The 21,939-nt window shown below is 43.2% G+C and overlaps 2 protein-coding genes across 10 annotated transcripts in view; both read right to left on the bottom strand.

Annotated features, from left to right (window-relative positions):
* LOC124031958 (neural cell adhesion molecule L1-like protein) overlaps positions 1-21,939 on the bottom strand; it is a 364,252-nt gene that overhangs the window by 234,893 nt on the left and 107,420 nt on the right. The window lies entirely within an intron of this gene.
* The window catches only part of LOC124031961 (contactin-4-like), a 53,109-nt gene that overhangs the window by 14,039 nt on the left and 17,131 nt on the right, over positions 1-21,939 (bottom strand). For both annotated transcript variants that reach the window (XM_046343830.1, XM_046343829.1), the window contains exons 6-8: positions 18,682-18,832; positions 5,770-5,897; positions 369-544 (exon numbers count right to left, since the gene is read on the bottom strand). In XM_046343830.1, the coding sequence (XP_046199786.1) occupies positions 369-544; positions 5,770-5,897; positions 18,682-18,832 (455 nt within the window). The remainder of the gene's footprint in view (positions 1-368; positions 545-5,769; positions 5,898-18,681; positions 18,833-21,939) is intronic.

Below are 21,939 nucleotides of genomic sequence, written 5' to 3' on the forward strand. Positions count from 1 at the left end.
GCGGAACAGGCAAACAGGCAGACCCCTCTTGTTAATTGCAAAAACAAATTTGATATGATTCATGAACGAAAATCATTCAATACACTTCCTCTAGTCCATTCACTATATATCAGCAGTAAAGTATTCATTGTTGTACTGTATATGTTATTGTGCTCATAACATAATGCTGTAAAAAGGTCTACTCTGCCCTTGGTAATTTTACATAATATAAACATACACAGTAAAAATAAATTAATATGATCAACTGTATGTAATTGGATTGCAAATCACAAGTGACAACCACATAAATAAGTCAAGTAATTATAAAAGGTCATCATAGTAGACTTAATTCAAACACATGAGTGTAAGGCAGACTCAAAAGCACTTACTCCGCCAACTTTCTCAAAGTAGCCCCCGTGGTTTCCAAAGTGGATGAGCTGTTCGTTGAAGAACCAGGTGAATTTCAAATCGAGCGTGGGGTCATGGGAGACTTGGCAGGGGAGGACGATGCTCTCGCCCACTGTCACATCCAAATGCCCAGCTGGGCTGGTGATAATGGTGGTCTCTGCAAGAGACAAAAACAAGTTTAGCTACCTGGGCCAGACAGAAACAGTGGGGCGCTTCTCTTATCACTAACAACTTTGTTCTGCCTATTTACATTGACAAAATGTATATACACGTGTTTTATAGCACTATTGGGTTTCGTTTGAGTCCATTCAACTGGTTTTACTTTGGAGGCATGGGGCTATTCTGGTGTCTTGTGAACTCCGGGACTGTTATACTCCGGGACTGTTATACCTCTGAGATTGTGATTATTGTGCTTTGTTCCTGTAAAATAAATGGGCATTATTGTGTCCGGTAACACTTTATTTGGATTGTCCATCTGTAGATGCTCTACAGACTATCAGTAACATTTCAACCTTCTGTCTACTAACCCTAACCATAGCCATAACCCTAACCTCAACAGTTATCCTAACCCTAAACTTAACCCTAGCTCTTATTCTAAACCTAACCTTAGCAAGTAGTTGCTTATCGACAGATGGTCATACTATCAATAAACTATCTGTTGATAAGCAACTACTTACTAAGGTTAGGTTTAGAATAAGAGCTAGGGTTAAGGTTAGGGTTAGGATAACTGTTGAGGTTAGAGTTATGGCTATGGTTAGGGTTAGTAGACAGAAGGTTGAAATGTTACTGATAGTCTGTAGAGCATCTACAGATGGACAATCCAAATAAAGTGTTACCTCTCCAAACCACTTAGTATTTCATCCAAATGACTTAGTATCTCGCCCAAATGACTTACCTTAAGTTGTTATGCCAGTTGTGCTTCTGTTGTGCTTTCAGACCGTGTAATGATGGCTGTAATGGTCACGGATTCCATCCATTAATATGATTATGCATTGACAGTTTGTTGATAGCCTACAGCGGGGCTGCTTGCAATTGCCAACTTGTAACAGATGCCCATATAGCTATCTGATGATTCATTTTCATCATGGACCTGTCTAATAAGGGCGCCAAACGTTCTTGACTGAAGTGGATGGAGTCATTAACACTAGGGCCACTTGGCTTCTCAGTATACAAGTACCCGCTAGAGAACGTGCCTCTAGCTTAGGCATACTGTATCGTTATCAACCAAAAAGAAATACCACAGTAACAAAATATTAGTTGACTGTGTTAAAAATCCAAATCTTGGAATAAAAAACGATTTGTTCAATTTGATTTATAGATTTGATTTAGCTGAAATATCACAAGGAACTCGAAAGTAGTAGAGCCCAGTAACAGCTTCTTTATATAAAGAAAATGGAAAAATATCATCTCAACTTGTGGCTGTAATGTTCACTGAATGGACAGCGCCTGTCTAGACAGCTATGGAAATCTCCTGTTCAGGCGTTGGCTCATATTGTCATCCTTTCTCATACACTGAATGAGAATGAACAGTGTAAGTGGCTTTAGCCGTCACTGTTTGTTCAAACTATAACCACAAGTCACTTACAAAGTAATGCATCACTGAAGAAACTAAGAAACCACACAAACCCATTCCTCTGCACGCCTCCATTTCCACAGGTCAGTCCGGAGTCTATAATTTGGTTCCATTTGGCTAGACAAAAAGCCCTCCTATTTCAACCACAGCATGGTGGTATGCTGCATAACAACCTAATCTTTGCTCTGGCTCTTTTGAGTGTCTTTTCCACTTCGGCAGTGCAGTGAGATACGCAGGGCTGAGTTTCCATACAGCAAGCCCCAGCTGAATTATGCATGGGTGTCATAAGCGTCTAATGGACAGAGAATCAGACACTGCATGTTAGATGGTGTTTAAGGTCTCTATACGTTACGCTGTCAAAACAGCCCAGTGGGTCATCTCACACCCCCTAGGGTGCATTCCAGGTGAGGCTATGAATGCATGCCCTTTGAACGAATGTCTCAAGACCAAAAAATGAGGAGACTTCATAACACATTCATAATCCCTACATGCTGCATTGATAAGCCGTACTTATGTCAACAAACGCAAGTCAATATTTGTGTTATGTCACAGTACTGTCCTTTACACTGCAACTATGAACATGCGGCTCTTGAAATAATGTATGTACTGCTTATGTACTGCTTATGAATGTGTTATGACGTTCTTATGTAGGTACCCTTCAAATAAGCTGTTATCTAAATGAGAATGAAGATTTTCAACTGCTACCTATTGAGTTCGGAAATATGGAATCATTTGAACACATTTTGACATGCGTGTTTCAATGTCATCCAGCTTACATTTTGCTAGTGCATTACTTTACTTGACAATGAAAAGGGTATCATGGTTTCCCTCTTCATTGTCATCTCATTGATTTCTTGTTGCTAACATGGTATGGACGAAACACTATCAATCCAGGATAATTATACAGGATATCAGGGCTGTGCACAGACCATTCGGAGGTCAAATTTCCTCGGAATAAACATCACGGAGAAACTGAAATGGTCCACCCACACAGACAGTGTGATGAAGAAGGCAGCTGAAGAAATTGTTCTTGGCACCTAAACCCTCACGAACTGTTACAGATGCACAATTGAGAGCATCCTGTCGGGCTGTATCCCCGCCTAGTACGGCAACTTCAGGGCTCTCAAGAGGGTGGTGCGGTCTGCTCAACGCATCACTTGGGGCAAACTACCTGCCCTCCAGGACACCTACAGCACCCGATGTCACAGGAAGGCCAAAAAGATCATCAAGGACAACAACCACCCGAGCCACTGCCTGTTCAGTACAGGTGAATCAACACTGGGACCGAGAGACTGAAAAACAGCTTCTATCTCAAGGCCATCAGACTGTTAAATAGCCATCACTAGCACATTAGAGGCTGCTGCCTATATACATAGACTTGAAATCACTGGCCACTTTAATAAATGGAACACTAGTCACTTTAATAATGTTTACATATTTTGCATCTCAAATGTATATTGTATTGTATGCTATTCTACTGTATCTTAGTCTGTGCCACTCTCTTGTCTATGCCACTCTCTTGTCCATATATTTATGTATTGTTAATTCCATTCCTTTACTTAGATTTGTGTGTATTTGGTATATGTTGTGAAATTGTTAGATATTACTGCACGGTCGGAGCTAGAAACAGAAGCATTTCGCTACACCCGCAATAACATCTGCTAAACACGTGTATGTGACCAATACAATTTAACTTAAATGAATTGACTACAATCATAATTCTCTACTGTGCTGCAATGTAGCTAGAAGATGATGTAAATCAGCTATCTAGTTATAGCTAAACTGTCAAAACAATCTAACTAGTCTTTACTTGGTTTTAGTTTGTTGGTGACAGCCTTTTTGTTTTGTCCCCTGGCGACAGAAGGGCAGGGGGGATTTGTGAGATTAGCTAGTTTTATGGTCAATTCAGATACATTAAAAAAAAAAGCTTTTTCCTCATAGGGCAAAAGGACAAGTTCTCGAGCACCACTAGGGGCCTAACTGTGCACATTCCTGCAGGGTATGTCTCTCCATAAAATAACAGTCTATGACATTTGTTGTAGCTTTCATTGCTATCATAACAGCCAGACACGTATTGTAGATTATACAAGTAGTTGATTGTAGCATGGTGCTAGCAATGGTAAAATTAAGAGTTTGTCACGAGTCCGACCGAGGGTGTTTCCCCTTCCCGGGCGGGTGGAGCTCGGCGGTCGTCGTCACCGGCCTATTAGCTGCCACTGATTGTTTTTCCTCCCCCTCCTTGTATGTTTAGTTGTAGCACCTGTTCATGTTAATTAGTTTGTCTTTATTAGACAGCCGGCCCGCCTGGTTGTTGTGCGGGATTATTTCAATGTAACCTTCGGCTCTGTCGTAGAGGTACGTGTTAGTGCCTGGTCGTGATTTTTTGTATTTTTTGATTCCCTGTGTTTGGGAACGTAACTTTTGTGAGCACCCTGTGGTGCGTTGGTGCTATTATAAGACGCACAGCATTGAACTCTGTCTCCTGCATTTGACTCCACACCCACGACACCCGGAGCATTACAGAGTTTGATTCTTGTATGGCACCATGTAGACAGATCACTCACTCTGCTAATAGTGGGATCCGAACTTGAGAAACACACACATACCTTAAACTTGAATGTGAGACTTGCATTGAAGTTAAATTGTATATCTGAAACTCAGTTTGAGTTAAGGGCAAATATGGAGATATGGTTACGTGCCGTATCTCAAGCACTGAATGTGAATGTACTATTACAGGGAAAATCCACTCAAAAACTATGTATTGAATTTTGAATCATCATGATGTAAAAAAAATCTATTTTAGTCCTCATTTGGACTAATTTTCCAAGAGTCATGATGATGTGGCTGGTGACCCTTTGCTTCTTGAAAGTCCAACATCATGAAAACTTGACTGCTGACATGCAAAACATTTGCGGCTGTATCAACAGTGGACTAGGGGGGGGGGGTCCCTTTAAGCAGAGATGGGCAATACTTTTACTCACTGTGGCTGATATTGATTTCTTTCAAAGGGGACTGGCTGGATTTCATGAATATAGTCTACAAAAATCACCTGTAAAATATACAGTATGTAAGATACTGCCATTCTTAGAGGCAAAAGGGCTGAAAAAAGGAAATGAAAGCAGTTTCTATACCAAACAATTTGCAATTCATAAATTGTGAGGAATCACCAAAAGGCATTTTAATAGAGCACTGTTGTTGACTCTGCTCTTTAGAAGGGCTTGGAAATCCATTGCCTTGCAGAAGTGGGTGATTTAAATAGATTTAACTCTTAAACAAACAGAGCATGGCTATTAGCTACCCCAGGAAGGTATGAAATAAACATTAAGCCATAGCAATGTAATGCATCTTAAATCCAATGCTAACTCTGAACATGCCCAATCAACTAATTGTATGTTTGTGTGGTACATGGAAACTATCTGTTATTGTATCATCAATCCTTACATGGCTCTGTAGTCTGGCTCCTCTAATGAGACACTTGTTCATGGATAGTGCAGATAGTTATCTTCTATTGCCAAGGAAAACATTGGTCCCTTTCTTCATGCTCTGGTGATGTAAAAAGTCATACAATTAATTTTGTCCTGTTCCAAAATACCTCCTCTTCTCCAATAGTGCAGGGTCATTATATTAACCGAATTAAAAACTCGAAGGGTCCTACTCTCAACTAATAACAAACAACCAAACCTACTCGTGAAGCCTGCAGTACAATCTGCTGCTGCAAGCACCCAGTCAGCATTTTTAAAAAAAATGTACATCTTAATGCAAGGATTAGAGAAATGGACAGCCATCTCAAGGAGTGGAAGTAGAGATACCTTTAACCAAAAGACTCCCAGCACTGCTTGCCACTCCAAACTGGTTCCTTGCCACGCAGGTGTAGAGGCCGACATCCATTTTGGTAACGTTTGCTATTCGAAGACTTCCATTGTCCAACACTGAGACTCTAGAAATGAATAAAAAAATGAATGTCAATATCTTAAGTCATACTACACTGATAGTTGTCACAAACTGTAATCCAACTAAGGCCTGTTTCTGAAGATCTGAGAATGCTATTATTGATGAGTGGATGAAATATATACAGAGATTGAACAAATAAAATAAAGTAACATTTGTGACTATTTAAACATTTGTGACTACTAAACTATTATTTTAAACATTGTTCTAAATCTTCAGTGAGGAGTGAAACCATTCTGTTCTTTTCACGGATCCAGACATCAAGGGCTGCAGTTTCTGCTGGTTATATCACCCTTGCCATTGAATCATCAGTTTCAATAGATCTAACCAGTTGTGTGTCTATTAGTCAGAACAGTGAGATGTTTTATTGATCAATGAAAACAGAGAACCAGTGGTATTGCTGCTGTGGCTCAGACTGGAGCTGTGCACCCCTGCCCTTGACCATCAGGTACCATGACAACAGTCCATAGTTAAAGGTAGAGTCAGCCATACACCAAGAAAACAGCAATATCGGGCCTACTTACGCAATAACTATGAATGTGAATTGCAAGGCCAAAAGTCTCTGCCGTCTTGGTCCAGCAGCTAACACGTTCTCATCTGCAATATCTGCAGTCCATCTTGCTGCTTGTGGCACTGTCATATCACTATGTTTAAAGCTGTTGTATAAACACCGGTGCCACAGATCTAAAGCCACATCTGCTGGTCAGTGTGATATGTAATGAAAGGCTTATGAAAATGTAGTTTGTTAAAAGCCAACTGAACTCATCTTAGGTAGCAACCATATTGATGATGAAAAAATTAACCAATAACCTACTGCAGAAGACAAATGATTGAAACGCATAACTAAATGCTACGGCAGATTATGTGAGATCTATAATGTGTAAATTGCAGAAGATTGCCTGTGCAAACACTAAATACACGGGATATTAAGTATATTCATGTGAACGGAAGTAAGTTGCTTAGGTGAATTAAGTGATGTGTTCCGACCTGATCATCTGAACTAGTACTAGCGTTTCATTGTCATATTCTGATAATACCTTCCGCTATTAATCAATACGTAAGATCCTTGCACATCCCTGCTCTAAGCAGCTCTCTCAGCATCAAAACTGCTCAAGAGGGTGTGATGAGTCTCACCAATGCCCTATGCATATTAAAAAGGCTTTCAGAGGAAGTGAAGCTACACATTCTTAAAAAGACACAGCTCCCAAAATATATCCCTTAGCATACAGGATAGCTATCCTTTCCCAAACAATCAAATATGACCTGCTAAGCTCACCAGAATCAAATGGCATTAGTCAATTTCTATAACTAGGCCTGCCAGGAGAGGGAAGCACTTCCTCTAACTTTATCAGAGGGTTTCCGCTCTCTCCACTGGCTTCCAGTTGAAGCTCGCATCCGCTACAAGACCATGGTGCTTGCCTACGGAGCTGTGAGGGGAACGGCACCTCAGTACCTCCAGGTACTGCGTTCATCCACCTCTGGCCTGCTCGCCTCCCTACCACTGAGGAAGTACAGTTCCCGCTCAGCCCAGTCAAAACTGTTCGCTGCTCTGGCCCCCCAATGGTGGAACAAACTCCCTCACGACGCCAGGACAGCGGAGTCAATCACCACCTTCCGGAGACACCTGAAACCCCACCTCTTTAAGGAATACCTAGGATAGGATAAGTAATCCTTCTCACCCCCCCCTTTAAGATTTAGATGCACTATTGTAAAGTGACTGTTCTACTGGATGTCATAAGGTGAATGCACCAATTTGTAAGTCGCTCTGGATAAGAGCGTCTGCTAAACGACTTAAATGTAAAATTAAATGGTTTCCAATGAAATGGACCAGAATAAAGAGTTATGGATGTGAGATTTCACTTGGAGAAGACTTAACATTATACTGCAAACTGCACAGTGCAGACTTCCTCATCTTTCAAAGTGGAATAGAATATAAAGATGCAGCCCATATTTAAGGAGAGTTTCGGCTCTATGAAATTACTTTTCTTTGCCCTCCCTTTCTTCAAGGGCACAACAGTAATTAAGGTATACGGGGACTGTTGTGAATTTCGTACAAAATGTTTTTCTCTCTGTTACTGGATGGTGTTAAAGTTAAATCCTGGACATATTATTTATCACTACTGAAATCACATTTATTTTCTGCAAACTTAACATGTGTAAATATTTGTATTAACATAACAGAATTCAACCACTGAGACTGAACAAGTTCCACAGGCATGTGACTGACAGAAATTGAATAACAAGGGGGGGGGGGGGGGGGGGGCTTTGTTCCCCATTGTCCTTGTCAGTTATTGTTACCATGTCCGTTGGTCCTGTGAGTACCTGTGCTGTTGTTTTGGCTTCCATGCTACGTGTTATCGTGCACTTGTTTTACGGGACTCGTCCCGTGTATTATTTAGAGGTTTACACTTCGCTCATTTCTTTGGGTCGAGTAAATAAAAAACCCTATTACGTATTCCTGCGCCTGTCTCCAATCCTTAGACAACGTGATACATTAAAAATAAAAACATGTAAAACTATTTTTTACATCCCAGCTGGGATGGCGTATCACTGCAGAATGCTGTGGTAGCCATGCTGGTTAAGTGTGCCTTGAATTCTCAATAAATCACTGACAGTGTCACCAACAAAGCACCCCCACACCATTCTCACCTCCTCCTCCATACATCACGGTGGTAACCACACATACGGAGATCATCCGTTCACCTACTCTGTGTCTCACAAAGACACGGAGGTTGGAACCAAAAATCTCAAATTCGGACTCATCAGACCAAAGGACAGATTTCCACCAGTCTAATGTCCATTGCTTGTGTATCTTTGCCCAAGCAAGTCTCTTCTTATTGGTGTCCTTTAGTAGTGGTTTCTTTGCAGCAATTCAACCATGATTGACGCAGTCTCATCTGAATAGTTGATGTTGAGATGTGTCTGTTACTTGTACTCCATGAAATATTAATTTGGGATGGAATCTGAGGTGCAGTTAACTCTAATGAATTTATCCCCTGCAGCAGAGGTAATGCTTGGTCTTCCTTTCCTGTGGCGGTCCTCATGAGAGCCAGTTTCCTCATAGCCCTTGATGGTTTTTACGACTGCACTTGAAGAAAATGTCAAAGTTCTTGACATTTTCTGGATTGACTGACCTTCATGTCTTAAAGTAATGATGGACTGTCATTTCTCTTTGTTATTTGAGCTGTTCTTACCATAATATGGACTTGGTCATTTACCAAATATGGCTATCTTCGGTATACCACCCCTACCTTGTCACAACACAACAGAGTAGCTCAAACGCATTAAGAAGGAAAGAAATCCCACAAATGAACTTTTAACAAGGCACACCTGTTAATTGAAATGCATTTCAGGTGACTACCTCATGATGCTGATAGAGAGAATGCCAGAGTGTGCAAAGCTGTCATCAAGGCAAAGGGTGGCTACTTTGAAGAATGTCAAATTTTAATTTGTTTAACACTTTTCTGGTTACTGCATGATTCCATATGTGTTATTTCGTGGTTTTGAAGTCTTCACTTTAACTCTACAATGTAGAAAATAGTAAATATAAAGAAAAATCCTGGAATGAGTAGTTGTGTCCCAACTTTGACTGGTACTGTATACCCAGATGACTGATGGAGGGGGCGCTGTTTTGAAGCCTCTGCGCTGCCATTGTTGTACTCTTCCACCATCGTAAATTAATATTTTGGAAGATATATATATGCATTTATTAATGTCTACATTCATTTTTGCCAAGTATATTCTATTACATACACCTTAATGCATTCTTTAAAATGAATTATGGGAATTGAACATCATTTTTAAAAATAAAAAAAACACTATGTCCCTTGAAGTAGAATTTTGTGAGAGTACTAACGTTACAGTCCCTTCTACAACAAATAAATACTCAAATATATCTAATTTTGTATTCAAACATTTAATTGAAATGCTGTACAATTTCATTCATTCTTATGGAGGACTGCTCCTTCTGAGTACCACCAACATGGCGGAGGTGGCTTTAATGTCATGTTTTGTCATTAATTATCATGTCTTGTCCCTGTGCTTCCCCTTCTATTCGTTTCCCTCTGCTGGTCTTATTAGGTTCTTTCCCTCTTTCTATCCCTCTCTCTCCCCCTCCCTCTCTCACTCTCTCGCTCTCTCTTCTCTCTATCGTTCCGTTCCTGCTCCCAGCTGTTCCTATTCCCCTAATCAATCATTTAGTCTTCCCACACCTGTTCCCGATCCTTTTCCCTGATTAGAGTCCCTATTTCTCTCCTTGTTTTCCGTTCCTGCCCCGTCGGATCCTTATCTATAATTCACCGTGCTGTGTCTATGTTTTGCCCTGTCGTGTCGTGTTTCCCTCAGATGCTGCGTGGTGAGCAGGTGTCTGAGTCTGCTAGGTTCAAGTGCCTTCCCGAGGCAACCTGCAGTTCTCGATCAAGTCTCCAGTCTGTTCTCGTCTTTACGAGTAGTATTATGCTTTTTGTTTTGTAAAGTTTCTTACTGGATTAAAAACTCTGTTTTCGCCAAGTCGCTTTTGGGTCCTCATTCACCTGCATAACAGAAGGATCCGACCAAGGAATGGACCCAGCGACTACAGAGGCTCGTAACACTGCCGTCAAGATCCAAGGAGCCATGCTCGGCAGACACGAGCAGGAATTGTCTGCTGCTCGCCATGCCGTGGAGAACCTGGCCGCTCAGGTTTCCGACCTCTCTGGACAGTTCCAGAGTCTTCGTCTCGTGCCACCTGTTACTTCCTGGCCTGCCGAGCCTCCGGAACCTAGGGTTAATAACCCACCTTGCTACTCCGGGCAGCCCACGGAGTGCCGCTCCTTTCTCACCCAGTGTGATATTGTGTTCTCTCTCCAACCCAACACATACTCTAGTGAGAGAGCTCGGGTTGCTTACGTCATTTCACTCCTTACTGGCCGGGCCCGAGAGTGGGGCACAGCTATCTGGGAGGCAAGGGCTGATTGTTCTAACAATTACCAGAACTTTAAAGAGGAGATGATTCGGGTTTTTGACCGTTCAGTTTTTGGTGGGGAGGCTTCTAGGGCCCTGGCTTCCCTATGCCAAGGTGATCGATCCATAACGGATTACTCTATAGAGTTTCGTACTCTTGCTGCCTCTAGTGACTGGAACGAGCCGGCGCTGCTCGCTCGTTTTCTGGAGGGACTCCACACAGTGGTCAAAGATGAGATTCTCTCTCGGGAGGTTCCTTCCAGTGTGGACTCTTTGATTGCTCTCGCCATCCGCATAGAACGACGGGTAGATCTTCGTCACCAGGCTCGTGGAAGAGAGCTCGCATCAACGGTGTTTCCCTGCTCCGCATCGCAACCATCTCCCTCCTCTGGCTCTGAGACTGAGCCCATGCAGCTGGGAGGGATTCGCATCTCGACTAAGGAGAGGGAACGGAGGATCACCAACCGCCTGTGCCTCTATTGCGGATTTGATGGACATTTTGTTAATTCATGTCCAGTAAGAGGCCAGAGCCCATCAGTAAGCGGAGGGCTACTGGTGAGCGCTACTACTCAGGTCTCTTCATCTAGATCCTGTACTACTATGTCGGTCCATCTACGCTGGACCGGTTCGGGTGCTACATGCAGTGCCTTGATTGACTCTGGGGCTGAGGGTTGTTTCATGGACGAAGCATGGGTTCGGAAACATAACATTCCTTTCAGACAGTTAGACAAGCCTACGCCCATGTTTGCCTTAGATGGTAGTCATCTTCCCAGTATCAGATTTGAGACACTACCTTTAACTCTCACAGTATCTGGTAACCACAGTGAGACTATTTCTTTTTTGATTTTTCGTTCACCTTTTACACCTGTTGTTTTGGGTCATCCCTGGCTAGTATGTCATAATCCTTCTATTAATTGGTCTTGTAATTCTATCCTATCCTGGAACGTATCTTGTCATGTGAAGTGCTTAATGTCTGCCATCCCTCCCATTTCTTCTGTCCCCACTTCTCAGGAGGAACCTGGCGATTTGACAGGAGTGCCGGAGGAATATCATGATCTGCGCACGGTCTTCAGTCGGTCCCGAGCCAACTCCCTTCCTCCTCACCGGTCGTATGATTGTAGTATTGATCTCCTTCCGGGGACCACTCCTCCTCGGGGTAGACTATACTCTCTGTCGGCTCCCGAACGTAAGGCTCTCGAGGATTATTTATCTGTGTCTCTTGACGCCGGTACCATAGTGCCTTCTTCCTCTCCGGCCGGGGCGGGGTTCTTTTGTTAAGAAGAAGGACGGTACTCTGCGCCCCTGCGTGGATTATCGAGGGCTGAATGACATAACGGTTAAGAATCGTTATCCGCTTCCCCTTATGTCATCAGCCTTCGAGATTCTGCAGGGAGCCAGGTGCTTTACTAAGTTGGACCTTCGTAACGCTTACCATCTCGTGCGCATCAGAGAGGGGGGGACGAGTGGAAAACGGCGTTTAACACTCCGTTAGGGCATTTTGAGTACCGGGTTCTGCCGTTTGGTCTCGCCAATGCGCCAGCTGTTTTTCAGGCATTAGTTAATGATGTTCTGAGAGACATGCTGAACATCTTTGTTTTTGTCTATCTGGACGATATCCTGATTTTTTCACCGTCACTCGAGATTCATGTTCAGCACGTTCGACGTGTTCTACAGCGCCTTTTAGAGAATTGTCTCTACGTAAAGGCTGAGAAGTGCTCTTTTCATGTCTCCTCCGTTACTTTTCTCGGTTCCGTTATTTCCGCTGAAGGCATTCAGATGGATTCCGCTAAGGTCCAAGCTGTCAGTGATTGGCCCGTTCCAAGGTCACGTGTCGAGTTGCAGCGCTTTTTAGGTTTCGCTAATTTCTATCGGCGTTTCATTCGTAATTTCGGTCAAGTTGCTGCCCCTCTCACAGCTCTTACTTCTGTCAAGACGTGTTTTAAGTGGTCCGGTTCCGCCCAGGGAGCTTTTGATCTTCTAAAAGAACGTTTTACGTCCGCCCCTATCCTCGTTACTCCTGACGTCACTAGACAATTCATTGTCGAGGTTGACGCTTCAGAGGTAGGCGTGGGAGCCATTCTATCCCAGCGCTTCCAGTCTGACGATAAGGTTCATCCTTGCGCTTATTTTTCTCATCGCCTGTCGCCATCTGAGCGCAACTATGATGTGGGTAACCGTGAACTGCTCGCCATCCGCTTAGCCCTAGGCGAATGGCGACAGTGGTTGGAGGGGGCGACCGTTCCTTTTGTCGTTTGGACAGACCATAAGAACCTTGAGTACATCCGTTCTGCCAAACGACTTAATGCCCGTCAAGCTCGTTGGGCGTTGTTTTTCGCTCGTTTCGAGTTTGTGATTTCTTACCGTCCGGGTAGCAAGAACACCAAGCCTGATGCCTTATCCCGTCTGTTTAGTTCTTCTGTGGCTTCTACTGATCCCGAGGGGATTCTTCCTTATGGGCGTGTTGTCGGGTTGACAGTCTGGGGAATTGAAAGACAGGTTAAGCAAGCACTCACGCACACTGCGTCGCCGCGCGCTTGTCCTAGTAACCTCCTTTTCGTTCCTGTTTCCACTCGTCTGGCTGTTCTTCAGTGGGCTCACTCTGCCAAGTTAGCTGGTCATCCCGGTGTTCGAGGCACTCTTGCGTCTATTCGCCAGCGCTTTTGGTGGCCGACTCAGGAGCGTGACACGCGCCGTTTCGTGGCTGCTTGTTCGGACTGCGCGCAGACTAAGTCGGGTAACTCTCCTCCTGCCGGTCGTCTCAGACCGCTCCCCATTCCTTCTCGACCATGGTCTCACATCGCCCTAGACTTCATTACCGGTCTGCCTTTGTCTGCGGGGAAGACTGTGATTCTTACGGTTGTCGATAGGTTCTCTAAGGCGGCACATTTCATTCCCCTCGCTAAACTTCCTTCCGCTAAGGAGACGGCACAAATCATTATCGAGAATGTGTTCAGAATTCACGGCCTCCCGTTAGACGCCGTTTCAGACAGAGGCCCGCAATTCACGTCACAGTTTTGGAGGGAGTTCTGTCGTTTGATTGGTGCGTCCGTCAGTCTCTCTTCCGGGTTTCATCCCCAGTCTAACGGTCAAGCAGAGAGGGCCAATCAGACGATTGGTCGCATACTACGCAGCCTTTCTTTCAGAAACCCTGCGTCTTGGGCAGAACAGCTCCCCTGGGCAGAATACGCTCACAACTCGCTTCCTTCGTCTGCTACCGGGTTATCTCCGTTTCAGAGTAGTCTGGGTTACCAGCCTCCTCTGTTCTCATCCCAGCTTGCCGAGTCCAGCGTTCCCTCCGCTCAAGCGTTTGTCCAACGTTGTGAGCGCACCTGGAGGAGGGTGAGGTCTGCACTTTGCCGCTACAGGGCACAGACTGTGAGAGCCGCCAATAAACGCAGGATTAAGAGTCCAAGGTATTGTTGCGGCCAGAGAGTGTGGCTTTCCACTCGCAACCTTCCTCTTACGACATCTTCGTCGCGTCCATCCTGTCTTCCATGTCTCCTGTGTCAAGCCCTTTCTTCGCACCCCCCGTTCGTCTTCCCTCCCCCCCTCCCGTCCTTGTCGAGAGCGCACCTATTTACAAGGTACGTAAGATCATGGACATGCGTTCTCGGGGACGGGGTCACCAATACTTAGTGGATTGGGAGGGTTACGGTCCTGAGGAGAGGAGTTGGGTTCCGTCTCGGGACGTGCTGGACCGTTCGCTTATTGATGATTTCCTCCGTTGCCGCCAGGGTTCCTCCTCGAGTGCGCCAGGAGGCGCTCGGTGAGTGGGGGGGGTACTGTCATATTTTGTCATTAATTATCATGTCTTGTCCCTGTGCTTCCCCTTCTATTCGTTTCCCTCTGCTGGTCTTATTAGGTTCTTTCCCTCTTTCTATCCCTCTCTCTCCCCCTCCCTCTCTCACTCTCTCGCTCTCTCTTCTCTCTATCGTTCCGTTCCTGCTCCCAGCTGTTCCTATTCCCCTAATCAATCATTTAGTCTTCCCACACCTGTTCCCGATCCTTTTCCCTGATTAGAGTCCCTATTTCTCTCCTTGTTTTCCGTTCCTGCCCCGTCGGATCCTTATCTATAATTCACCGTGCTGTGTCTATGTTTTGCCCTGTCGTGTCGTGTTTCCCTCAGATGCTGCGTGGTGAGCAGGTGTCTGAGTCTGCTAGGTTCAAGTGCCTTCCCGAGGCAACCTGCAGTTCTCGATCAAGTCTCCAGTCTGTTCTCGTCTTTACGAGTAGTATTATGCTTTTTGTTTTGTAAAGTTTCTTACTGGATTAAAAACTCTGTTTTCGCCAAGTCGCTTTTGGGTCCTCATTCACCTGCATAACATTTAAAGCCTCTCATTGGCAAATACATACTGTAGCATCAGCCATCCAGGGTATATACTCATAATTGGCTGAAACTAAAGGTGATACCCACACTCCAGAGCACTATGTAGGACCTAGGCTATCATCTACATGAAATACATCACATAATCAAATAATGTGAATACACAAAGCTCAATAAGCATTGGAAAGAGAAAACCATTCATTGTAGGTTTTGTACAATACTTTTGTTGTGCTGATATGGGGGTATGTATGAAACATCAACATTGTAGGGTTTTCATCTCCTCATTGAGATACAAACATTACACTCGTCCTCATTTTTAGAGACTCTTTAGGAACTTATTGTGGTCTGTTTGGTTCAGAGGCTTACAGATGGATCATCTTTTTGTTAAGCAACAATGTGTGCTGTTTAACATAAGAGGTCTAATTCCAATGGCAATTTTATAAAGCTATTTTGTTAGTTTTGTCCTTTCCGTTTGGTCAGCATTGAAATTAAATGACTTGTAAGCCATTACGGTTAATGTCATAGCCCCAGCATAAGTACACACACAAATCCTGTTTAAGATGTGCCTGTGATGCGCAGTGCCAACGCTACATGACTTGATTAAACAATCACAGCCCAAACTTGTTCTTGGTACATTTGTTCTCCTCTGGCCCAGAGCATCTACACATAAGAATACCACAAAGATTAGAAAGAAGTATCCGTGTTATTAGGACAGTGAGACAGATTAGTAGTGTAGCACTCCTGCAATAACAGCGATGCAGTCCTATCTAGATAAAGTGGGGAAGAATCCTTAAGAGACAAACAGGGGGAATTGGTTTGTGAAAGATGCAGCCATAACCCTAGCCAACTACTTTTTCTATACACATCTCTACTCTAGGATATTTCCTTGCTAAATCAAATATTTCTTAGTTGTCGTTGATTTGATCCGTGAGCAGATTAAAATTGCTCACACCAGGAATACACCTGTACAGAAATAAATACATATTGACCAAATTCATTTTTAGGAGCATTACCATAGCAAAATACGAGTGACACACCTCACACTCAATCTTTGGAATGCTATTACTGCTAGAAGCAAGTTCAAACCACAGCACCTCATTCTTGTTCCTGAGCGAGATGTATCAACCCAGCTATTTCTTCAAAGTAGCCTGGCCCCACCTGGTACATCACCTCTGGTGCTTCCCAATAATGTTGGCAGAGGGAGGTGAGACTTCCAGGCCTGAGGATGGATATCCAGGAGATACAGCACAAAAGCTGCTGAGGCAGTTAATACAATTAATCCCAGATCAAATAAGAAATGCAGACCCCTGCTGATTCTTCACGTGCACCGGCAGATGTGCCCATGTTGCAATGTCTCCCGTTTGGCATTACTCTGTGACAACGAAGATGCTATTGCAGGGAATGTGAAGAAAATAATAACAATAGCAATAATTTGTGTAATTTCTGTAGCGGTTTTCATAACAGAAAAATAAATGAATTGCCTAAAAAGCTAAATGTATGAGTATTGACTACAACAATTAAAGCTATACAGTAGGTCAACCAGAGGTGAAGATCATAGCACAGGGTAATGTTGACGTAAGCATTGTAAAAAATGGATTATGTGCTTTAGCCAAATCCTCGGTTATTTGTTGTTGTGCCATATCTTATTTTCTTGGTATGACAACGAGCATGACAGATGAGCTGTCTACAGAACAAACTGATCTGCTACCAGGCTACATTGAAGTCAATCTATAGCAGACTTAGAGAATTATGTCTGGTGGATAGAATTATATATATACTGCTAGGGAGGATAGATTGTTACTGTGTGATTCTTTTCAATGTTCTCTCATCTCATGCCGGAGGTCACGACCACATACGACCCCTGGGGATTTGATTCCCAGATAAACCTCTTCTGACCGTTCATTCCTCTCCCGCCTGTCCCTGTCGCTCTTTATTCGAATCGGTGTATCTGAATAAACAGTCAAATATGTAAGGTGAACAGTATTCCGTTCTCATCCCAGCGCACACATAATTAGTGGCCAGATTTCATATATTGTAGGAATTCTGCCCAAGGCCAATGTTGTACTTACTGAATTACGGTGTGTACATGTGGGTGCATGTTTGAATCACAGGAGGTTGGTGGCACCTTAATTGGGGAGAACAGGCTTGTGGTAATGACTGGAGTGGAATCAGTGCAATGGTATCAAATACGTCATAAACACATGTTTTCCAGGTGTTTGATGCCATTCCATTAGAGCTGTTCCGGGACGTTATTATGAGCCGTCCTCCCCTCAGCAGCCCCCTGTGGTGTGAATGAGTCCTCATATTAAAAAATGTTTGGGCATGACTACGCTGGACCATGCCACATTTATAGCACCTATCAATGAAAAAGGCCAAAGATCAATAAAAACTAAGACATTACCACTACATTGAATTTATGAATACATATGATTCAGATCATTTTTGCAAAATTCATACAACATTACTTTGACCAATTGGCACTGCCTTTTCCCTTGTTGCTCGTGCCGGAGGTATTACACCCAGATCTACAGTAATGGAATTAGGTTGTTAGCCAGTTCCATTATACCACAAAGGGGATGTCTAGCTAAAGTTGTAGGTCCACCGATGATTGATCATCGTTTCTTGAGATTTCATCCACTACCCCCGGTGTCTCAATTCCTGGCTCATACATTCAGATTTAACAATCCTCTCACTTGACCAACCCAGTGGTAATGAGCTGATGGATCAGAGGATCGATTTGTCTGCCAAAGACTAGAAAGTCCCAATTACCTTAAGTAAACACTTGAAAACAGTTCCACAAAAAGCCCAAGACGGCGTAGTAGAGTAGTGGAGAAGGGGAAATGGAAGAAGATGAGAAAATATATCAGTAATTCTACAGGACCCCAATCTCATGTTAAGTCATTGAAAGTAATTCAACATTGGTAACTCTGTGGCAACAAATGGCTTTGTACTTAGAAGTGTTTGTATGCATCACTAAGAGCTACTACGTCCGTGTTTCTCTATCTCCAGTCTGTGGGCCTGTGTCGGTCTGTGGGATGTTGCTTACTGGTCCCTGGTCCCAGATGGTTAACTGGCACTAATTGAGTAACCGCTAAATTGGTAGTTGTTTTGCAAGTGGTCCATCAAGGAGGAAAAATCCAAGCTTGCCCTGACAAGATGAGGGACCATAGTTTGCCACTAGGGAATCATTATTACAATGTATTTAATTTACCTGATACAAAGCATCCTGTAAAATAACGACAAAGTGTCAACATCTCCTTTACATATCACACTGCATTTCTCACAAAGTACGGGCATCAGACATGGGTTCAAATAGTATTTTAAACCTTTCAAATACTTTAGCATGCTTGACGGATTCTGTTTAGGGCGATGGATCCAATGAAATAGTCCCAAAATCGCAAACAACACCCATCTGGCACTCCACACAGGCTAAAGTAAATGCTAAAAAATATTAGTATTAAGTACAATTTGAATCCAGGTTTGTGAATGTCCCGGCTTTCCACCATACCTGTGGCTCTCTCGGAGTGCTTCTTTCCCCTTCCTCCAGGAGATCATCCCATGTGGAGACATCTTAGGCCTGCACTCAATCAGCACATCACCCCCCTGCCTGGCCAGGGTCTGAGGCTTCAGCATGTTCTGGGAGAAATCTGGGGCTACAGCTATGAGAGAGATATTAAGAGATGGAGAGACAGATATCAATTGGCTAAAATAGAGGGATTGAAAGAAGAGAGAGAGAAATCAAGAGAGAGCATCCCTCAGAACATATAGGTCACCATATCTATTAGGTAGGTCAGCTAACGACACGTCCTCCATAGACACCACACACGCGCGTGCACAAACACACACACACACTTGGAGAGGGCGTTCATTTAAGAAAGATGCTTCATAGTTTTAGAACGCCTTGCAGTTTTCCTTGCTGGGGTGTAATACATCAAGCATTCAGCCGTGGGGCTTTGACAAAAAAGAAAAGATGTAAAACGAGGGGAGGCTTTGTAGCCACTCCTTTAGGCTTTAATTACTAACACTCCGACGTCTGGATCTGTTTTGTATGCATATCGACTCAGCAGAGCGCTCTTCAAAGCCAACATGCTGCCGAGCGACGATGACAGCGCTGAGAACTTTGCAATTATTTCCTGCCACAGTGTTTAAGACAAAAATACAAAAAAATGTCACTTCCTCCCTTTAACCCTTCGCCTATATGGCTCAAACTGAAATGTTTCTTACAGAAGAAATATGAAAAGCATATGCATAAGCATGGTAGTAATTGAAAGGGAACAGTTTGGAGGTTATGGGAAAATTATTCAACCAAAGTTTGAGGACACAACAGTTTACCTGAGACAAGACAGAATCCAAACATCACACGGTTGATTTTATGTGAATTTAAAATGTACTGTACTTTTTGCCACATTTGCTAGCGAAATCTGAAAATACTCTGGATTACATTCAGAACATGATAAGAATATCCCTGGAAAATATGGGGTAGGTCCTCAATGTCTCATCTTTCAAAATACATGAAGTCCTCTTAATTTCCCTCACTCAGTCAACAAAACATTTGCCCAATTAACGGGAAGGACGGGGGCAACTTATTCTCACATGTTCAGAACGCCTGTCAGTCAAAACCCCAAGCGCAGTGAAGCGGACAGCCTGAGCTCTGATGTCATTCATAGCATGTTACTGTACAGCCAATGTGTTTCAATTTAGGCGCACATCAGTGCCCAAATCTGCTATTTTCAACCCGTACACGGGTAGAGTGTAAAGGGTTAATATCTACAGACCAACAGATATTGTCATTCAATTTGTCCAAGGTCTTTTAGCTTTCGGAATAATTATGCTCTCATTCTCTACACCACCATGACATTAGTTGCTCTAATGAGGAACAAGTCATTTCACTCTCATGCCTTAAAATAGGGGTTCTGAAACTTCTTCAGCCTGGGATCCAAATGAGAAATGTGTGAGAAAAAATGCGTGCCTGGTTGGTATTCGGCCATGATTACTACAAGATTACAAGGGGGCCCCTGTCTTGATGGCAGAGAGAATTAAAAAACAAAATACATTTCCTACAATTCTGCACATTTTGCCATGTGGTGGAGAGAAATCTTTGCCATTTTAAAGCTAATTTCCTGCAATTCTACACATTTTGCCATGACTCATGCCATGTTATATATGATATCTTTGTGACAGTGACTAACACGCACATGCCCTGCGTGCCTGGTTGGTATTCGGTCATGATTACTACAAGATTACATAGCTGGCTAGACTAATTTACCAGTCTAAACATTGTTAGCTGACATGGCTAATTGAGTGACAGTCAGTGACTGACATAAGAGAAAAACTGCTGAAGTACAACATTTCATAATTGCACCTTGTGTTTTCTATTATTCTATCTATCAACAAACAGTAAGCTGAGATCCAAAAACTCAGACATGTCCGCAAGCCACTTTGGGTCGAGACCCATATTTAAGAAAGGCTGCCTTAAAAGTCTTGGGGCTTGATTCAATCCATAACGCGGAATATCTGCGTTGTAGCGCAATTGACATTTAAAGGCAATGTTACCGAATTTGCGGAGATTGCATCCACGGTAAACGCTGCATACGTCGGCTTAATCGGAAATTACCTTTAAGGCCTAGATTCAATCAGTTCCAGCTCTAACCTGCTATAACCAACAACTGTATAGCAGTTTCATTGTTTTTGTTTAGACAAAGTCAGAGGTGTATAGTAGCGGCGTTGGAGCTGTTGAATTGCTGAGCAGCTGCTCTTGTCATCATTGTCATGAAACCACACCAGTCCTTAAATCACACCCGTGTTAGATGTTCAGAACGAGAAAGTGTAGGTTAAATAAAAATAATGACACTCAAAATGAAAACCAGTCAACAAAATAAGGATATACAGTATATCAGCCTAATCGAGGTATAGATTACAACACACATTCCAGTGTTCAAACTTGTAAACAAGGCTGCATGGGATTATTACGAATGTTACTCGGCGCATCTGCCAATGTTCACGATAGGTATAACACCGGGAGCCACTTGCGAATTTGACAGCTCCAACGCAGTTACACCTCCAACATCGCCTAAATAAAAACAATGAAACTTCTATGCAATTGTTGGTTATCGCAGGTTCAGGCAGAACTGGTTGACTCCAGCCCTAAATGTCAACCACACTACAACACAGATCTTCCACGTTACGGATTGAATCGACCCTGTGGTTTCCTCCAAGATTTAGACTATGGGAGGATACATGTTGTTAGATTCGACATTTTGAACATTGAGATATTTAAATAAATGATAGGAAAGAAGTATAGAATCAAATGAGAAAGAGACTGGGCCTCTGGATAAATGACAGATAGCTGTGGAATGTGTTGGAATGTGTTGGGGGACGGGAGCAGAGCAACAGTTGAGATAGGGGAGACAGATGGGCATCTATGGACTAAGGGAAGGAGGGGTTGAGGTCAGGAGGTGAGGTCAGTTCCCCTTAAGGGAGTAATCAGGGTTTAGTATCTGGTTACCTTCTTTCTGTTGAACAATAAGATGTAAGGATTGGAGAGAGAAGGAGGAGTGTCCTAAAGTGGCATGTATATAACTGTGATGGTGAGAAATGTTTTACTGTCTGAATACAGCTGTACAGAACCTTTGGGAAATATTCAACTTGGTTAAAGCTTCTCTAGTGTCCGTGAGCTATTTACTCTGAAAAATAAGAACCTAACACTGTATAGCGTGCAGTAGGCTTTAAGTGGCTTCAACACTATTAAATTGCAAACCTTGCTAGT

The sequence above is a fragment of the Oncorhynchus gorbuscha genome, linkage group LG03 (assembly GCF_021184085.1).
Source record: "Oncorhynchus gorbuscha isolate QuinsamMale2020 ecotype Even-year linkage group LG03, OgorEven_v1.0, whole genome shotgun sequence".
Classification (NCBI taxonomy): Eukaryota; Metazoa; Chordata; class Actinopteri; order Salmoniformes; family Salmonidae; genus Oncorhynchus; species Oncorhynchus gorbuscha.